This window comes from Ixodes scapularis, unplaced genomic scaffold (assembly GCF_016920785.2).
Source record: "Ixodes scapularis isolate PalLabHiFi unplaced genomic scaffold, ASM1692078v2 PGA_scaffold9__187_contigs__length_104089568, whole genome shotgun sequence".
Classification (NCBI taxonomy): Eukaryota; Metazoa; Arthropoda; class Arachnida; order Ixodida; family Ixodidae; genus Ixodes; species Ixodes scapularis.
The window spans coordinates 80,487,716-80,504,935 of NW_024609884.1; the positions used below are offsets into that span (position 1 = coordinate 80,487,716).

The 17,220-nt window shown below is 45.4% G+C and overlaps 2 protein-coding genes across 3 annotated transcripts in view; one reads left to right on the forward strand and one right to left on the reverse strand.

Annotated features, from left to right (window-relative positions):
- Window positions 1-10,084, forward strand: part of LOC115330987 (von Willebrand factor A domain-containing protein 8) — a 65,376-nt gene extending 55,292 nt beyond the window's left edge. For both annotated transcript variants that reach the window (XM_029993014.3, XM_029993023.4), the window contains 9 exons: window positions 1,012-1,117; window positions 1,201-1,310; window positions 1,375-1,421; window positions 1,504-1,612; window positions 2,380-2,505; window positions 4,718-4,876; window positions 5,133-5,231; window positions 9,112-9,350; window positions 9,775-10,084. In XM_029993014.3, coding sequence (XP_029848874.2) covers window positions 1,012-1,117; window positions 1,201-1,310; window positions 1,375-1,421; window positions 1,504-1,612; window positions 2,380-2,505; window positions 4,718-4,876; window positions 5,133-5,231; window positions 9,112-9,350; window positions 9,775-9,886 — 1,107 coding nt within the window. In that variant the 3' untranslated portion in view covers window positions 9,887-10,084. The remainder of the gene's footprint in view (window positions 1-1,011; window positions 1,118-1,200; window positions 1,311-1,374; window positions 1,422-1,503; window positions 1,613-2,379; window positions 2,506-4,717; window positions 4,877-5,132; window positions 5,232-9,111; window positions 9,351-9,774) is intronic.
- Window positions 10,085-15,681: 5,597 nt separating this feature from the next.
- LOC120851121 lies at window positions 15,682-17,019 on the reverse strand. The gene is made up of 4 exons (XM_042287450.1): window positions 16,939-17,019; window positions 16,583-16,744; window positions 16,415-16,513; window positions 15,682-16,042 (listed from the first exon to the last, which is right to left on the reverse strand). The coding sequence occupies exons 1-4, from the start codon at window positions 17,017-17,019 to the stop codon at window positions 15,887-15,889; spliced, it is 498 nt and encodes a 165-aa protein (XP_042143384.1). The 3' UTR covers window positions 15,682-15,886.
- Between the last annotated feature and the right edge of the window lie 201 nt (window positions 17,020-17,220).

A 17,220-nucleotide genomic window follows, 5' to 3' on the forward strand; every position in this document is an offset into this window, starting at 1 on the left:
ATGCAATTCTATAGAAATTCCTGATACTATATTCTGAAGAATTTTAAGGTAACGACCCATAAGGAGCACCTAATTAAAATTACAAATTTATGGATAACTCAGGATATAGTGAAGCTATCTGAAAACTAATTGCATATTTGAAATCACCCCTGGGAAATACATCAGTATACTAAATTTCAGCGTGATAAATGAAAATAGGAAAAGAGTTAAAGACCAGCAAGTGCACATATTAAGAAGCTGTTGGTGTGGAAAGCTTTTTAGGCCTCTGATTCTTGAAACAAATAACAATCTTTGGCTTCTTGTATGATTAAAAAATTATATTGACGGCAGCCTCTATTCTCCGTTCACTCTCAGTGCTGGTTCACACTTGCAACCGAGTGCCTTCAAACCTCTTGGGATCTCTTTTGATGAGAGAACAGATTGGCACCATCTATCGGGTAGCTGTGAAAGGCAATTCCCTAAATTTCCTATTCTTTCCGCTCATCATTCTTTCACTGCTGGTTTGAGAAACTATTGTCAATGTTATAAACGGCCATTTCTTAATGATAGTATGTATATTTGATCTCGCAAATACCGCAAAATCTTCACTTTAGTGAAGTGCAGTTCCAGGGTCACCTCATAGATAATGCCAGTGTGCCAGTGTGCTCTCTCGTCTTAAGAGATTGCAAGAACTCAATCATTAATGAACGCAGATGTATGAACGGGCCTTAAACTGACAGTGCGATGAGAGCCACGTGCTCGCCTGGCCAATCAGCCGCCTCCCTTTTCTCGCCTGAGCCTGCCCTCTGCGCGTGGGTATGGGCCTCAGCGTGATCACACGGTGAAAGATCACACGGTTAAAGATGAAAGAAAAGCACAATTGATCCAGTGAGTATGTATAGCTTCTTCCGCGCTGTGAGCTTAGGCATGAATGGAGTATAGCGATGTTCGGGAGGATGGCACAAGCTCTGCGGTTCTGAGCACCCCATTATAGAAATTTTTCTCATTAGCTCAGCCTGGCATTTGTTTCAGCTGAAAATCGAGAAAAGAGGCAAGCAAGCAACGGGCCCTAAACACGGCAAGGAGGACCCTGAAAACATGCCCCACGTGGGGGGAAATACGTGGGCAGGAGGCACAGGTGCACACTTACTGCCGCATCATGCAGGCTTGGAATTGTAGAGAGACGAAACTTACATTTGAGAAGTGGTCCTGGTTTCGCAGGTGGAACGGATACGGCCGGTTTAGGAGGTGCGGGAGGACCCTATCGCCTGGACAAGGGACACCGGGTGCATCAGCTGTCGGACATGGAGAAGCAGTCGGTTCCTCCCGAGGTACAGTGTCTCTCGGTTCGAGATTGGGGCGAGGCGGTTACATTCCATTGTCCTCGCCATGCAGGTGCTCCAAGCGGCTCGGGAAATGGCTCAGAAGGCTCTGAAGAGCAGGTTGGTCCAACTGCTCATGAGGGCAGCCTTCCCTTTTCATTGATGAATAGATCGTCCAACCAGTCTCTTGTGCTTTTTGCAGGCTGAAAGAAATTGACATGAGTGAGCATGATGCTGCACTGTACGAACAGTTTTCTGGCTCTGTGCAACGGCAAGTTCAGCTTCTTCGCGTCATCTTGGACGGTCTGCAGGTAAGGCGCTCACCAATGTTTGGGTTGTTTTGCATACAGCTTGTGACCCTTTTTATTCTTGTCTGAATTAAAAAAACTAAACTGTAATAAAATGCTTAGAAATGATCTTGCTAGCACAAACAAATTTTGTCATTAATCATTTCCATAGTTTTGTACTATGTGCCAGTAAAATATGCAATGTGAGTGTGCTTTCATTTAAAAACTTTTCATTTGAGACAAATAGTTTGTGCACAAATAAGAAATCTTTTTTCTCAATTATGTGACCTCTATTTGGACAGTTACAAAGTCTATTTGGACAGCAGTTTATAAAGTTGCCTGAAGCTTGCTTTTTGCAATGGTTTTTACCAAATTTCTATTTACTTCTTTATTTTTCATTTATTTATTTATTTCTAATTCTGTCAACTCTTGTATCCTTTCTTGGAATAACCTACAAGTAGGTTATTTCAAGAGAGGACAAAATAATCTTTTCGCAAGCACATTATGCAACAAATTACTATTATCACTCTTTACTCTAGCAAGAAGTTGCTGCTTATTTACTGTTTTATTTTCCAGTTGCTTTTTTAGTGGTCCTCATAATGGAAGAATAGGAGCATCAGTTAAAGCGCAATCTAGGAAGTTGCTTTTTTCTTTTTTTTCCTTCCTCGTGTTTTACCCGGTTTTATGTTTTTTTTTTTTCTTGTCTTCGTCAGGTTTAGTCATCCAGATTTTCAACATCTGGGTTTATCTCCTAACACAAGTTACCCACTTGCATGTCTTCTCTCCCTTAGGCTACTAGTAAAGAGAGACAGTGGCTTAAGCACCAGTCCTCCGGGGACCTCGATGACTCCAAGCTGATTGAAAGCATCACGGGAGAGAAGACCATCTACCGTAAACGAGGGGAGCAAGAGCCGGAGGTATTGTTCCCATTTGGTCTGGACTACAGATTGCTACGAGAATGGGTTGAGGTCTTGGTGGTGGAGACTGTATGAGTAGTTCATTTGCTCTTTTCACTTCCGAGGTCAATTGAATTTTGTGAAATAATGTGGAATCCACTCTTTTGTCTAACAAATTCATAGAAATTCATAGGTGGTCTGTGCAGAATGCTTCAAATGAAATGTTTGTCTACCTTGATAGGAACCAGGTTATGTGCACCAGTTGAGTGCAACACTTGGATGATGCTGATTATTTCCAAATTACTTTGTTAGGTCCTCGTGAAATACAAATATATACTAAAATGTAGTGAGTCTGAAAGTTTCCCAAAGATTTTTAATTTCATCATTACTAGAATCTGAATCACTAGAAATGTGGAGTGGTCCGGTGTCACATGCCTACTGTAAATAGTCGACTCTCGGTAATTCAAAGTTGCTTTATTAGGATTTTCGGTAAGTTCGAAGTATGGGTGCGGTCCCGGCAATCATACATACACGTATATGAGAACGAATGTGTGGTAAATGTGAAGTTTAACAGAGGTGTCTGGCTAATTGGGAGGATTTTTTTTTTGTGTGCTCGAGAAGTCAGGTAACTTTGGGTGCATGAAAAAGCCTCATGATTATGCCAACCAAGTCCACTGTTTTATCACTTTTATCATGTACACTTTATCGCTTTTATCCACTGTGTGCGTGGTCATGGGAAGGAGGGAGTGAGCGTAGCTAAGCCACCAGGCAGCCAAGTCAGAGCAGCCAGGCCAAGACGGGTTTACTACGGTTGGTCGAATGCCATTTCATCGAAGCACGTTTTAGAGAATAGGCACGTTTTATCGAAGCACGGTTTAGAGAAAGCAGAGCCTCAGTTTAGAAAAACGCCATTTATCGAAAAGGGGACGCTTTTTAAAAAAAAGGCTTTCCTACTTCTTGCGTGTATCACTGGTGGGCGTGTTAAGCCATGCCCCCTGCTGCGCTCCCGCCGCTTCGTGGCGGCACTCTGCGGCGGCTCATTACAAAAATGTTAACTCACCTGATTTACCCATACACGCCGCTTCCCGACAGCGGAATTCGCTAAAAGGAGGCTCATCGCCATTTTCTCTAAACTGCATGGGTTCTCTATAAAAGGATTTGATAAACCGGGGTCATTAAAACGGTGTTCGCTAAAACGAGCTTCTCTAAACCGCATGCCTCCGAGCCAAGACAAGCAAGTATGGCTGTAGACACTCGCATTATGGCGCCATCTCTGTGTTGTACGTAAAGCGATCAACAGCATGACCGTGCGGCGCGCACGTCCAACAAAGCTGGTCTTGAGGAATTACCCAGCCCTCGGAGATGTTTCACCTATTGAATATTTCAACAAAGATGCCGGGGTCTGGGGTTCGTTTTCAGACAATGAAATTGTGCATGCAGTTAGGCCCAGGAATTAACCGTTGCTTTCGATGCCAGATGCTGCGGGAAGCACTCACTTGATTGAATGACGTTTTAGCCAACGCCCGTTTCACCGAATGACACTTTAGCGAATAGTCGGACGCCGCGAAGCGGCGTTTTCGGGTGGGCCAAATGGGTTCACATTCTTGTAATGAGCCGCCGCAGACTGTCGCCGCGAAGCGGCGCAAGTGCAGCGCGGCGGATGGGTTAACGTGCGCCCCCGTAATTCGCTAAAACGTTGATTCGCTCAAATGTTGCTGTTCGCTAAAACGTCATTCGCTCATGTGATATGAACCCCAGATGCTGCTGATGCTGAAGCTGTGTTGGGCGTCACAGAGGGCCTTTTCTTTGGTGAAAAAACGCCGAAGGCGCCCACGAAAGCTTGCAATATGCACAGCTCAGTTACTGTGACATGTCTTTATCAGCGGAGGATTTGTCTGTCTTTGTGTTATACTTCTAGCGACACCGGTCTACTTGCAACCTTGCACGCCATCAACTTCTGAGTGAATACTGAATAAAAATAAACTCACAATTTTAGTGTTTTTTTTATTTAAAGCTTGCTTAATTCAATGCATTTCGCTGTCCCCGTGAGCTTTGAATTTCCGTGTGTGGACCGTATGTATATACATTGTGTGGCACGGCACCCACCAGCCAATTGCTGTGGTTTCGATTAGCGAGCATGATCGATAGAACTATAGCATAAATAAATAATGTCTCGTGTTGCTTTCATCTCAATTTGATGCCAAAGAAAGGTCCAAATGTCTCGACCTTGCAGATTGGAAGTCCCCAGGTGAAGCCTAAGCGCCTTCGCCTGGTCGTGGATGTCAGTGGTAGCATGTACCGCTTCAACGGCTACGACTCTCGCCTCGAGCGGGAAATGGAAGCTGTCCTTATGGTGATGGAGGCGCTCCAGGGCTTTCAAAATAAGTTTGTTGTGAGTGCGTGCTAAAGCATTTCTTTTTGTTTGCCTAGTTTTAAGTGAAGCGTCTGTGAAGACCACACTGCTCTTTCAGAAGTCTACCAAATGTTTCTCTTTGTAGGCTTGTGCATTGTTGCTGATCAGCAGATTTGGTCAGTGTGATCGAGCAGTTGTTCTAACTGTACAATCTATCGTCAAAGGGCTTAACTTCTGCCTAACCCTAGTTTGCTCAATTACAGAGGCTTAGTCACATTGATTTTTTTTCACGCAGTATGACATCCTTGGACACTCGGGTGAAGAAAGCCGTTTAGACCTTGTCAAGGCAGACAAACCACCTACAAATGACAAGGAAAGATTCAAGGTTCTTCAGGTATCGTGCACCTTCTTCCCATAATTATTAAGGAACTCAAGATACCTACTTCGAGAGAGATTTTCTTTCAGTTCAATTGAATTGCTATGCCAGTGGTTCTCAACCGCTGATGTTTTTTTTGGGGACCTCGATCCTCTGAATCGGTGAAAGTGATGGGGGACCCCATCCACTGGGAAGGAGGGGGGATAATAGACGATTTTGACAACAAAGGGTAAATAAAGAAAACAAAAAAAACAATAAAAAAAAACATGCAAGCTAGTTTTGAAGTTCTGCAGATAGACTATAATCAACCTTACTCTGTGCACATGTTAAAGGAGCTGTGCAACAATTTCAGTGCTCTGCTTAAATAATTTGGGAGTTGGTGTCTCGACCTTTCTGAAGTGAAGAACAAAAAACCGCTTTTGCATGTATGTCCTAGTTTTTATTTTAAAAATGGACACAGATTGAGGTTTTCGGCACCTCTCAACCGCTTCACCATCTTCCAAGTCACGTGCGCTGTGATGTAAATGGGGGTCGCAAGGGGTTCTGGAGCCATCAGTGAGCAGCGAGAACTCACCCGCTCATGACCACGCGACCACATGCTTGCGCAGAGCGATCAACATGGCGAAAGGGGGAAAGTCTCGCCCAGGTCTAGCAATCCCCGTTTGGCTCTGCCCCCGTCCCCCTCTGGCTTCTGGTGGCTGTTCGCAGTAGCAGATAGAGCTGAGGCTTTTGTTGACCTTGGATAGATGGTGCCACTAAAATTTTGGATAATAAAAGTTTTGTCTATATGATACCAGGTTTTCGATGCATTTATATTTATGTTGGAACGACAAGATTTATAGAAAAATTACCTTTTATTGAGCAGGTATTTGCGCAACTTCTTATCTTTTTACAAGTCCCCCATTGATTTCATGCCGTGTAGTTCTCATGGCTGCCGCTTGCGGCTGCAGCTCGGGAAATATTTCAACTTTTGCCTCGCGATTCCGCGGCAGAATTGCAACATTTCGAAGGTAGGAGATCTGTTTTCTGTCCTTTGCGACAAGATAGACAATGTCAAAACTAGAAGATGCAAATTCTTTTGACGTTAAAATCATTGCACAGCTCCTTTGAACAATCAGCATCAGTTAAAAAAAGAAATAGCTCAGTTGGGGGCTTTGGGGACCCTAAGAAGGCCTTCAGGGACCCCAAAGCAGTGTTGGATAAAGTACATATAAAAAGTCGAAAAGTACTTGAAGTGAAGTACAAAGTAAATGAGAGATTATGTACTTCAAGTAAAGTAGTGAGTACAGCGGGCGCAATGTACTATCAGGTTGAAATGAAAGGCGATCACCGGAGCGCGTGCCGCTCCTTACATCCCTCGCCGCCTGTCAGCGATCGGGGGAACCTTGGGCACATGTGCTGTTCAAGTTGAGGCTGCGAGGCTGCGTGTCCTACTGTTAGGTGGTCAGCTCCCGGCTGGCGCACCTGTGCTTCTCCGCGGCGCCGCTGAGGGTGCTCTAAGCCGTCGGCGAGCGCACGGCGATGGCAGCCAGGAGCTTGAACGCCAGCGGCGACGGCTTAGAGCACCCTCAGCGGCGTTGCGGAGAAGCACAGGTGCGCCAGCCGGGAGCTGAGCACCTAACAGTAGGACACGCAGCCTCGCAGCCTCAACTTGAACAGCGCATACGCCCAGGGTTCCCCCGATCGCTGACAGGCGGCGCAGAATGTATGGAGCGGCACGCACTCCGGTGATCGCCTTTCATTTCAACCTGATAGTACTTTTAAGTAAAGTACTGTAAATACAACATGCTTTCAAAGTAAAGTACCAGTACTTTTTTAGCACAATCTTCCATGATGCCCTTTCGTTCCCCTATACCGTGTTTTCTTTTTAAACTGGTGTGCATTGCCCCAGGGTTATTCGTTGGTGCATCAGTTATTTTCAGAAATGGCAGCAAATATTGGATAAAGTCAAGTGGCCACAGAGTCGTTGTTTTACCCTCGCTGAAGAACTATTCACAATCGCCTTATACTGTATTTATTTGTACAGGTCTTAAAGGGGTAGGGAAACGAAATTTCAGCGCTCATTTTTTAGCTTTAATGTGTTGCATGTTGCACCCTAACCTCAAAAACACCAATCTTCCGTTGAAAAGCACAAGAAAACTAATTTTAAAGCTAAATAAACAATCTTTCACTGTGCACCTGGTGGATGCATGCGGAGCCTATTTGGGAGGTAGTCTAGCAACGTTGTGGAACCTGCTACGTAGTCGTGATGTAGCTGATTCCTTCGGAGCAGCGCCGCCTTTTGGAATTTCAACATTCTCCTTTTCAGCTTTCCTCCTAGCTCAACTCACAAATCGCACATTGTACCAAATGGTCCAAGAAGACGGAAAGGAAGTACTCCCCTCTTTCTCGGACCCTCGTTCGTGCAACCGGAAACAGCCATTCTCCCCCCAGAAAATTAGCCCGTCGCACAAAACTCGAACAAAAATTGCTTTCCCCACCCTGTTCAGCCCTAAGCTGACAGTGTTGTGGAAGCTACGTGCTCCTTGGGCCAGCCACACGCTCGTCACCCCACGGGTACTTCGAGCGGCTCGGTTTAACCACAACGCTGACAACACCACCAAGGGCAAAGCTCATAAGCACGCCTGCCTTGCTACTCCATTAACGCGGGAAATCTTTTCTTTTTGTTTTTGTTTGCGCCAAACATCCCATGACGCATCGCGCTCTCCACTCGCTTCTTTTAAAGCGCTTGCTCGAGTGCACCGTTTGGAACGAAAAATATAGCCAATCGTTCAAAATACAAACGTGCGATTATCATTTACGGTTATTATCCGTCATGCTTGACTTATTTCCAAACGAAATTTGAATATTTCATTTTTTGTTTCCGTACCCCTTTAAAGCCACCATACTTCACTCAAAGAAATGACCAGATGACGTCTCAAAACACGATAGCGCATTTTCACAAGACAATACGCTAATTTTTTGTCTTCAAATTTGGGGAACATACTTTGAAGTCAGGAGTTGTACTTTCTTCGGAAGGTACCATAAAAAAGAGGCCGCATCTCCACGTGGTGATTGATGTTGATTGGGGCGAAGCTTTGGTGGTGCTGATGATACTGATTTTATTGTTCATAGGTAGTGCTGATGGTGCTGATTTTTGTTTTATTGCTCATAGGTAGTGCTGAGTTCTGGGTTGCGTTTCGACTTCATTATTACTGCTTTAGGATTGGCGAAATGCAGAGCCAGTGGTTCTTCTAGCGGATCAGCTTGGATCCGCTAGAAGCCATGGGAACGCATCTCCACCGCTTAAGTCAAAAATCCATGTCAAAAAGCGAATGTGTGGTATGGATCATGGTTATATATGCAGTTGAGCATTTGACCGCAGCGCCCTCTCGTCTATAAACGTTGAGCCAATCCATGCAAAGTTTAACGCGATTACGGTATATACGCATTTGACCGCAGCGCCCTCTCCTGTACAGACGTTGAGCAACGTTGGAGTGTAGCGTAGTGGTTAAGACATCTGCCTCGTAAGCAAGCAGTCCTGAGTTCGAACCCCCGTGCGGGCGAATGTTCTTTTTTTAAAAGTGGGCCGATCCCGGAGGCAATGCAATTGATGTGACCACGGACACCGGACAAGGCTAGACCCTAAGGAGCTTCGCCCCTAAAAATACTTCAAGGAACGTACAAGTACATACTCGGAGGGTGTACTTCAAGTAAAGTGCAAGTTCTCTAAATCTGCTTGAAGTAGTAGTTTAAGTACAATGTACCTAAAGTACTTCCCAACGCTGCTCCAAAGGGTCTGCACACCCCCATTTGAGAACTACTGTACTATGCTGTGTTATCTGCCCCCTTCTTTTTCTCGAGACAATTAAAACAGGAGCTTGTCTCTGATTGGCTTATTTTTTTCATCCTATGACAGGAGATGCATGCACATTCCCAGTTCTGTATGAGTGGAGACAATACCCTCTCGGGTACAAAAGAGGCCATCGAGAGTGTGGTGGGAGACGAATGCGAGCAGCACTTTGTGATTGTGCTGAGTGATGCAAACCTCGAACGCTACGCCATACCAGCTAAAAGCTTTGCACAAGTCCTGACTTCAAACCCAGAGGTGGATGCTTTTGCTGTGTTCATCGGCTCGCTGGGGGACCAGGCTGCCAGGTTGGTGACCACTCGATGACCGGTACCAGGGGGGTTGGAAGTGTACGGGAGCCAAGGGGGTGATGGAAGGGAGGAGTCTGGGTGTGTGTGTGTGTGTTTGGGGGGGGGGGGGGGGGGGGGGGGGAGGGGGGGGAGCAAGGCAATTGCCCCCCTTGCCTCCTCTCTTGGGGGCAGATTTAGGGGTGTCAGGCTTGTGGGGAAGTTTGCAGAGATGTGTAACGTCACGGATGATTGTCACTGTCGTGGACAATTCATCAATTATTCTCTTCCCAAAAAGCTTGTGTGCATTCTATTAAAATAAGCTACTCTTGCCTTCCCCTCTTTGGGCCTGCCCCCTGTTCTGACGCCACTGACCATAAGCATATTCTCGCGTAGCTGGTTGTAATCTCGATAGCTGCCACTTACTTGTGGTGTTCTGGTGCAGGCTGCAGAAGCGACTGCCTGCTGGTCGTGCCTTCGTGTGCTTGGACACTTCTGAATTGCCGCAGATACTGCAGCAGATCTTCACCTCTAGCCTTCTTCGTTCTTCGAGTTGAAAATTTTAAAATATCTTTTGTTCCACTGGGGGTGACCATCAAAAAACTATAGACGTGTGGCAGAACAAGTCGCATTGTATCAAACCATTATAATTATTGTGATACATATATGATTCCATCGTTACAGGACTGTGAGGTCCACTGAATAGTTTATATATTAAGAAATAAAGCAAATGTTTTTTTTTGTTGGTGAACAAACCAGTTTGCTGTGTACCCTGGGGTGCCCTCCCAAGGATAGTGCTTGAACCATTAAATTTTAAATCTTCCTTTTGGAAACAGTTTCAAGGTAAGTCGATATAAGAATGCCAACGCCTGTAGTTACCAGTATTCTACACTTTCGTGCCGTGTGTACAGCCTGTCTTTGCTCTGTTATCAGTCCCATTAGGTGAGTAGTGGCAGGTACTATGTTTCAAGCCATCTCCGGCCCTTGGGCACCACGTGTGGGGTACATAGGGTGACCACCTTCCTGCTAGTGAAATACGGGACTTGCTGGGCAGAGAGGAGAGGAAATTTATTAACACACACCACGAACCGAGGCTCTGTTAACGCATTTAATATCCTGTGCTGTTTATACACCTGCTAATTGCATTGCAGCAACTAAGCTCAAATAATTTTCACTCCCAGTGATATACTGTAAAACCCTTCATTTTTGTGGCCCCTATTTTTCGTGATTCGGTCACAGAGGACATAATCGCGGCCACTAAATTTCGTGATTTCCAGACGCCCTCATCAAAACTCTTAAGGACTGAAATTTTCACGTGCTCTTAAATTTCGCAAATGTTTCAATTCTTGACGTTTACGAATTGAAACCTACTGCGGCCAAACTTTTTGGACCCGGGAGGCAGATGTTAACAGTCATTGGGAAGTTCCGGGCCACGATTCAACATGGTCAACAGCTGATATGTGAGGACGTCTATGTTGTCACGAACCTTGGCGAACCGCTTCTGGGACGTGAAGCTAGCACAGAACTTGGACTTGTCAAATTCATGCACTCAGTCACCGACCCCACTACTGCTGGTTATCACCAGAAATATCCGGAACTTTTCAGTGGTATTGGAATAATGAAGGGGGAATACAAGATCAAGCTAATTGATAATGCCACACCAATTTCAGTAAACACGTCCCGTCGTGTACCCTTGGCTCTGATATCAAAAGTTGAGGAGCACTTGAGAAAAATGTTAAAGGACGGGATCATAAAGCGAGTAAAAGAACCCGCCGCGTGGTGCTCTGGAATGGTGGTGGTTCCTAAGTCGAATGGAGATGTCAGAATATGTGTAGACCTGACACACAGCTCAACAAGAACATTGAGTGCGAGAAACTGGTCTTGCCATCAGTAGAAGAAACCTTCGGCTGTCTTTCAAATACATCTTTGCATTCAAAACTGGATGCCAAGGCAGGCTTCTGGCAAATCAAGCTGGCGGCGGAGTCACAGCTCTAGACAACTTTCATCACCCCATTTGGTCGGTTTTGCTTTCAAAGGCTTCCATTTGGGATTTCATCTGCACCTGAGCACTTCCAAAGGAAGATGAACCAAATCTTGGAGGGCCTTCCGGGGGTGCTGTGTCATATGGACGACATCCTGGTGACGGGGTCGAACGAGAAGGAACATGACTCCAGGCTCGAAGAAGTTCTTCAAAGGCTGAAAACGGCAGGTGTCACACTAAATGAGAAGTGTGAATTTAAGAAGACCTCTGTCAAGTTCCTTGGCCACATAATCAGCAGCCAAGGACTTCTGCCGGATCCAGAACGGGTTGATGCAATCACTAGAATGCGTCCACCCACCACAGTTCATGAGATAAGGTAATTTATCGGGATGGCTAACCAATTCGGTAGGTACATCCCACACGTCGGAAAAACGAAAACCCCTACGAGACCTGCTGAAAAGGGGCATAGAGTGGGCCTGGGATGTTCAGCAGCAGCGTGCTTGGGAAGCAATAAAGAAAGACATCCAAGACGCCGCAACCCTGACTTTGTATGATCCAGGACAACACCTCACCGTTTCGGCAGACGCTTCGCCGTATGGCCTCAGAGCTCTACTCCTACAGCGGGATAAACAAGGACATGTGCGACCCGTAGCATTCGCGTCCAAAGGATTGAATGACACAGAGGTCAGGTATGCACAAAATGAAAAGGAGGCGTACACCGTAACATGGGCATGCGAGCGTTTTGAGAGTTTTCTCTGGGGAACTATGTTCCATGTTCAGACGGATCACCGTCCGCTTGTACCTCTCTTTGGATCAAAAGAGCTGAACTATTCCAGCGCGAATACAGCTGTTTAAACTCTGCCTCATGAGGTTTTCCTTCACGATCTCTCATGTTCCTGGTAAAGAACTGTGTACGGCCGATGCTCTGTCTAGATCGCCGGTAGACTTGCCGGGAAGAACCATGGGAGAGGAACTGGAAGCAAATGTACAAGCCATCGGAGGTTCCTTGCCAGTTTCAACTGAGTACTTAGACAAGAATCGGACACTGCAACGGGAAGACCCAGTCGGAAGAGAACTGAGGGAGTATATCACCGCTGGATGGCCCACAAAGGCCAAGGTTGCTCCTGAAGTGGTACAGTTTTTTTTTCGAAAGAAACAACCTCACCATACAAAACGGGCTTTTAGTGAGGACGAACCGCCTTTTCATCCCCCAGCCGCTTCGCAAGGAGGTGTTAGACAAACTTCATGGGGGGTAGCACTTGGGCATTAGCAAATATCGCAAACGTTTGAAGATGTCCGTCTGGTGGCCAGGACTCTGCACACACCTGGAACAGCTAGTCACGAACGGTTCCAGATGTATTCGGGAACGTGTCCCAAGGGAGCCCATGATACCATCGAAACTTCCAGACCGCCCGTGGCAGCGCGTTGCGACAGATCTCTTCGAACTGAACAAACCACACTACCTTCTAATAGTCGATTACTACTCGCGGTATGTAGAAGTATGTAAGTTGAGGCAGACAACATCAGAAGCGGTAATTGGCCACCTCAAAGCAATATTTTTCCGTCATGGTATACCTGAAGTACTCTGATCGAACAACGGTCCTCAATATTCGGGAAAATTATTCCAAGACTTTGTTGCGAAGTACCAGATAACCCATGTCACAAGCAGCCCGTATTGCCCGTGGGGTAATGGAGAAGCTGAGAGAATGGTAATGGTGGTCAAAGACATCCTCAAAAAGTCTGATGACCCCAACCTTGCCCTTCTATTTTACCGGACAACGCCGGGAAGCTGTAGCTACAGTCCTGCAGAGCTGCTAATGGGCCGCCAATTAAGGACAACGCTACCAACTCTTCCCTCAACGTTAATTCCGAGACTTCCCAATCATGAGGAATTTAGAAAAAAAGACAAGGAAGAAAAACAAACAACTGAAAAACTATAATAGCCGACATGCAGTGTGTGAACGCTTGAACGAACCTCTTGATAAGCACGGTCTGGGTGAGAAATGCGGCGACAACTGGTAAAGTCGCCGGAGAGAGGACAGAACCAAGGTCGTACTTCGTAGAGATCCCGAAAGGACTTCTGGTGAGAAACAAATGTCATCTCGCTCCGCTGCCGAAAGACGTGAGTGAGCAGACACCTTACACACTGGTCTCGGAGTCAAGAACAACGCTGCCAGTACGAACAAGGTCCGATCGGATTATCAAAAAGCCAAAGAGGTTCACAGAATGACTCCTTTTAGTGCTTATGTGTATATATATGTATATATGTGTGTCCTCGTGTGTATGCCCCTTGTGTCCGCAATTTGCAATGTTGGTTGAAGCCTCTATAGGGGGAGGAGAGATGTGGCAAGAGGCATGGAATAAAGAAGAACGAAGCCCCGGCGACTCCCGCGCTTCATGTGTGGAGCCCAGTGGACATGGCCTTGTCTCGTCCTTTCTAGATATCGCTACAATTCGTTCAAGTAATTTTTACGAAAGTGCCGTGCCGCAGGAAAAGGCTGCAACTCGTTGAGAGGAACTTTCGCCGGTCTCACGTCGTGATCAAAGCTTCCTTGGCACGCCAAAGTGCTGCGTCTCTGTGCCCCTGTGCCTTCAAATGCCTTGGCCCCCCTTTGAGAACTAGGGGGGGGGGGTGCGGGGCAAGCACCCCCTTGCTTCCTCGGTTGGTACACTCTTGGACACGAGCCCTCAATGCGGGACAGTCCTGCGAGTTGCGGGATGGGTGGTCACCCAGGTGTACAATGCGAAAAACCTAATGTGCGTTTACTACGAGAAGCACTGGGAAATGCCCCTGCTGGAGTCTCAACACAGCCTCAACATTGAACCTTTTCCAAGGAAGTAGCCCATGCAAAATACATGCCCAGTTCACAGAAAGGTGGACTTGTTGCGTAGCATTACACCCCTACTGTAGAGGAATGCACCAGCAGTGTTCATTTTTGCCGTAGCCGAAAGTTTTTCCGTGGGATTGCGGACACTCCGATCATAGTCTTCGTACCTGGAAGGCTCAAGCTTCGGGCAAAAATGTTGCTTCCCGTTTGTACTCACATTGTTTCAAACTGTTAGTCAGAATACTTAATTTATGCCAATAACTTTTTCTTTCTACTTGATATAAATTGCAATATATATATATATATATATATATATATATATATATATATATATATATATATATATATATATATTTTACAGGAAGAATAAAATGTAGCAAAAATGTTGGTTCTTTTCAGATTACTCTGAATTGCTCTGAATCTTTTCCAGTTCTGGGATATTGAATGTATGAGTGTATAATGTGCTTTTATATTGATTGCATGTTGGATTTGAGAAGAAAATTTTATAATGTACGTCCAAAATGAATGATAGAAGTTTTGAATTCCAACTCTGGTTATGGTGGGACCTTGAACTACCCTGGCACGAGGGGATACAAGAGTTAAGGGTACCTTTCCCACCAGCCATCCCTGTGGCTGTGGAGCATAGCAATGGCCTGCGGATCCCCATTTGGCGGGTTTGAACCCCGGTTGAGGTGTTTGCAGTATGACGAAGGCTTATTGCGAGAACAACGTCGTGTCGCTGACGTTTCAGTTGCTCTGCTCGTCAGAAGTTTCTAAGTTAGTTGAAATTATAGTCTTCAGTCCTTCACTGGGACGTGACAGATGCCTTGCCATGATTTTGCATGTAGACCGCCAAATTTACCTTGCCATTCCCCCACTGCTCGATTGAGAGCAGACAGATCTCTTTTCTTAGTCTTTTTTTTTTTTTATGTATACAGTCAAATCTTGTTAGTTCAAACTTGAGGGGGACCGAAAATTTGTTTGAATAAAGCAAAGTTTGAATTACCGGGAGTTTCCTTTCATAGAGACGCATAGGATGGGACCTGCAGCATGTTAGTTTGAATTATCCGCCAGTTTGTATTAAGAGGGTTTGAATTAACGAGATTCCACAGTAATATGCCTATCATGTGAGCATGATACCCTCTGCAACACAGTTACCCTGAGCACAATATTTGCACTTTTGTGCATTTTATTTCTACATATCAGCATCAAATGTTGAATTCGAACCCAAAGCTGCTGGTGTCTGTAAGCAGATTCCAACTACGTACTAGTAACTTCCATAACAGTTTTTGAGCTCCAGAAGGAAAAATATTAAAAACCGTTCGTTAATCGCATGCTCATGACAACTGTGTTGCACTCTATATAATTGAATATAATGATATTGGCTACATTCAGAGTGCAAATGACCTTCAGAGTATAATCATCACCAAATAATAAATAGACAAAAAAACACTGATTTCTTTATTTCAGCGAGTACAGATATCATAGAGGCACCGCCAGATTGCTAGCACATTCATTGTCTTCGAACAATTTGGTGGCACGCTTGCCTTTACTTAGTTGCACTGGCAACAACTGTACGCACTGCCCCATGCTTTTCCTACAATACCACTGCAATGTCTTTTCAACCGAAAGTAATACCCGGCTTCGGATGGGTCGAAACAACAAAGTTGGGCTATATGCGGCATCAGAAATGAATAACACGTGACTGTCCAATTTGCCTCTAGACTTGTAGAGAATGCGGAAATGCGCTACATCAGGATGTTCTGCAGGTTGCTGCGCATCTTGACTATCTCGTGCTCTTGAGCGTCGGCGAGAATCTTCTGGAGGTCGAGGATTTCGTCCTCGACTTCTGAGTTGAGTTTCTGCTGTTGAGCTGTCCGCTTGGCATCCATCTTTTTAGTTGCCTATTGGGATGGGGAGAGGAGGGAATGATCGACTGTACACTTTACCAGATTCTACTGTACACGCTTGTGATGGTCGCTGATATTCGCTTTGAACCCATATATATCGATGCATTGGCTAACATGGACTTTACTAAGTTATCTTTTGTGCAGTATGGATCTCTCTATGTGCGCGGTGGTAGGAAAAGCACATCTGCTAGGCTCTCTCTCAAGCAGGTGCATTTTGTTCGAACAGGCACTTAAGCATTTAAATTTCTTTCCCAAGCACGACTTGTTTTCCCAACAATGTTGAGCAGAAATTATGAGAGTTGGCAAAAGAGTTAGGTTTGAAAGTAGAAAATAGCCAGAATGAGCATCGCTGCTTGCAGAGCTTACGTCAGAGTAGGTAGTCCAGAATGACCTCAAAACCCTGAACTTCATGGTACTGCATTCTATGAGCTGCTGGTGACGCTTCTGGTATTGCACAAGGGCTTTCTGGAAGGTAAATACGTCCAAGTTCGAGAGGTGTTCCATTTCTGACTAGATCGAATTAGGATGTCTTACCGTAATCTTCTCTTCCGACTCCTTCACTTTTTGGATGTTGTTTTCAATTTGTTCGGTGATGAAGGTAACTTGTTTCTTAAACTCTTCGGTAACTCTGTGCCGTTCGGCTAGCAAGGATTCATCCAAGCCCAACATCTTATTTGTAATAGCTTTGGTTGACGTCTGAAACGAGATTACGGTGAATTAATTGATTGTGTTCATAGAAAATAGAAGAGAAAAAAAATTTGGGGGGAGGGAATTGTAAGAATAGAAAAGTAAGCAATAGTACTTAATTTAAGAAAAGAACCAAGAAGAGCAAGGTAGGAGAATGGGGAAAAGCTAAAGAAAAAATGTTTGATTTGGCCACCTAGACTTACGCGAAGGAGTTTCCGAAGTTGTTTCTTGGAACGCAGTGATTTGGCGACGTCGTTGCCAAAACTGTCGAGAATCTTGGACATTTCTCCCGACACTGCCGGAGAGTCATTGTCGTCAGGAAAAATTCGTTTGTTGCAGGTGCTACCCCGAGCTGCCGCCGACCAAAGGCTCCTTATTCTCGTCGTCGCTGCAAACGCCGTTTTCCACTACTTGCCGAAGGAAGAACAGTAATGGGTAGTTTTTGCGTGGTGAGCCTTTTGCTAAGCTTCGACAGCTTACTGTTC

Bases quoted from the DNA above. Each gene is read 5' to 3' on its own strand.
- LOC120851121 (XM_042287450.1), bottom strand. From the start codon at position 17,019: ATGTCCAAGATTCTCGACAGTTTTGGCAACGACGTCGCCAAATCACTG. The intron at 16,745-16,938 runs GTAAGTCTAGGT...ATCTCGTTTCAG, and splicing joins AACTTCGGAAACTCCTTCGC to ACGTCAACCAAAGCTATTAC. The intron at 16,514-16,582 runs GTAAGACATCCT...TTTACCTTCCAG, and splicing joins AGTCGGAAGAGAAGATTACG to AAAGCCCTTGTGCAATACCA.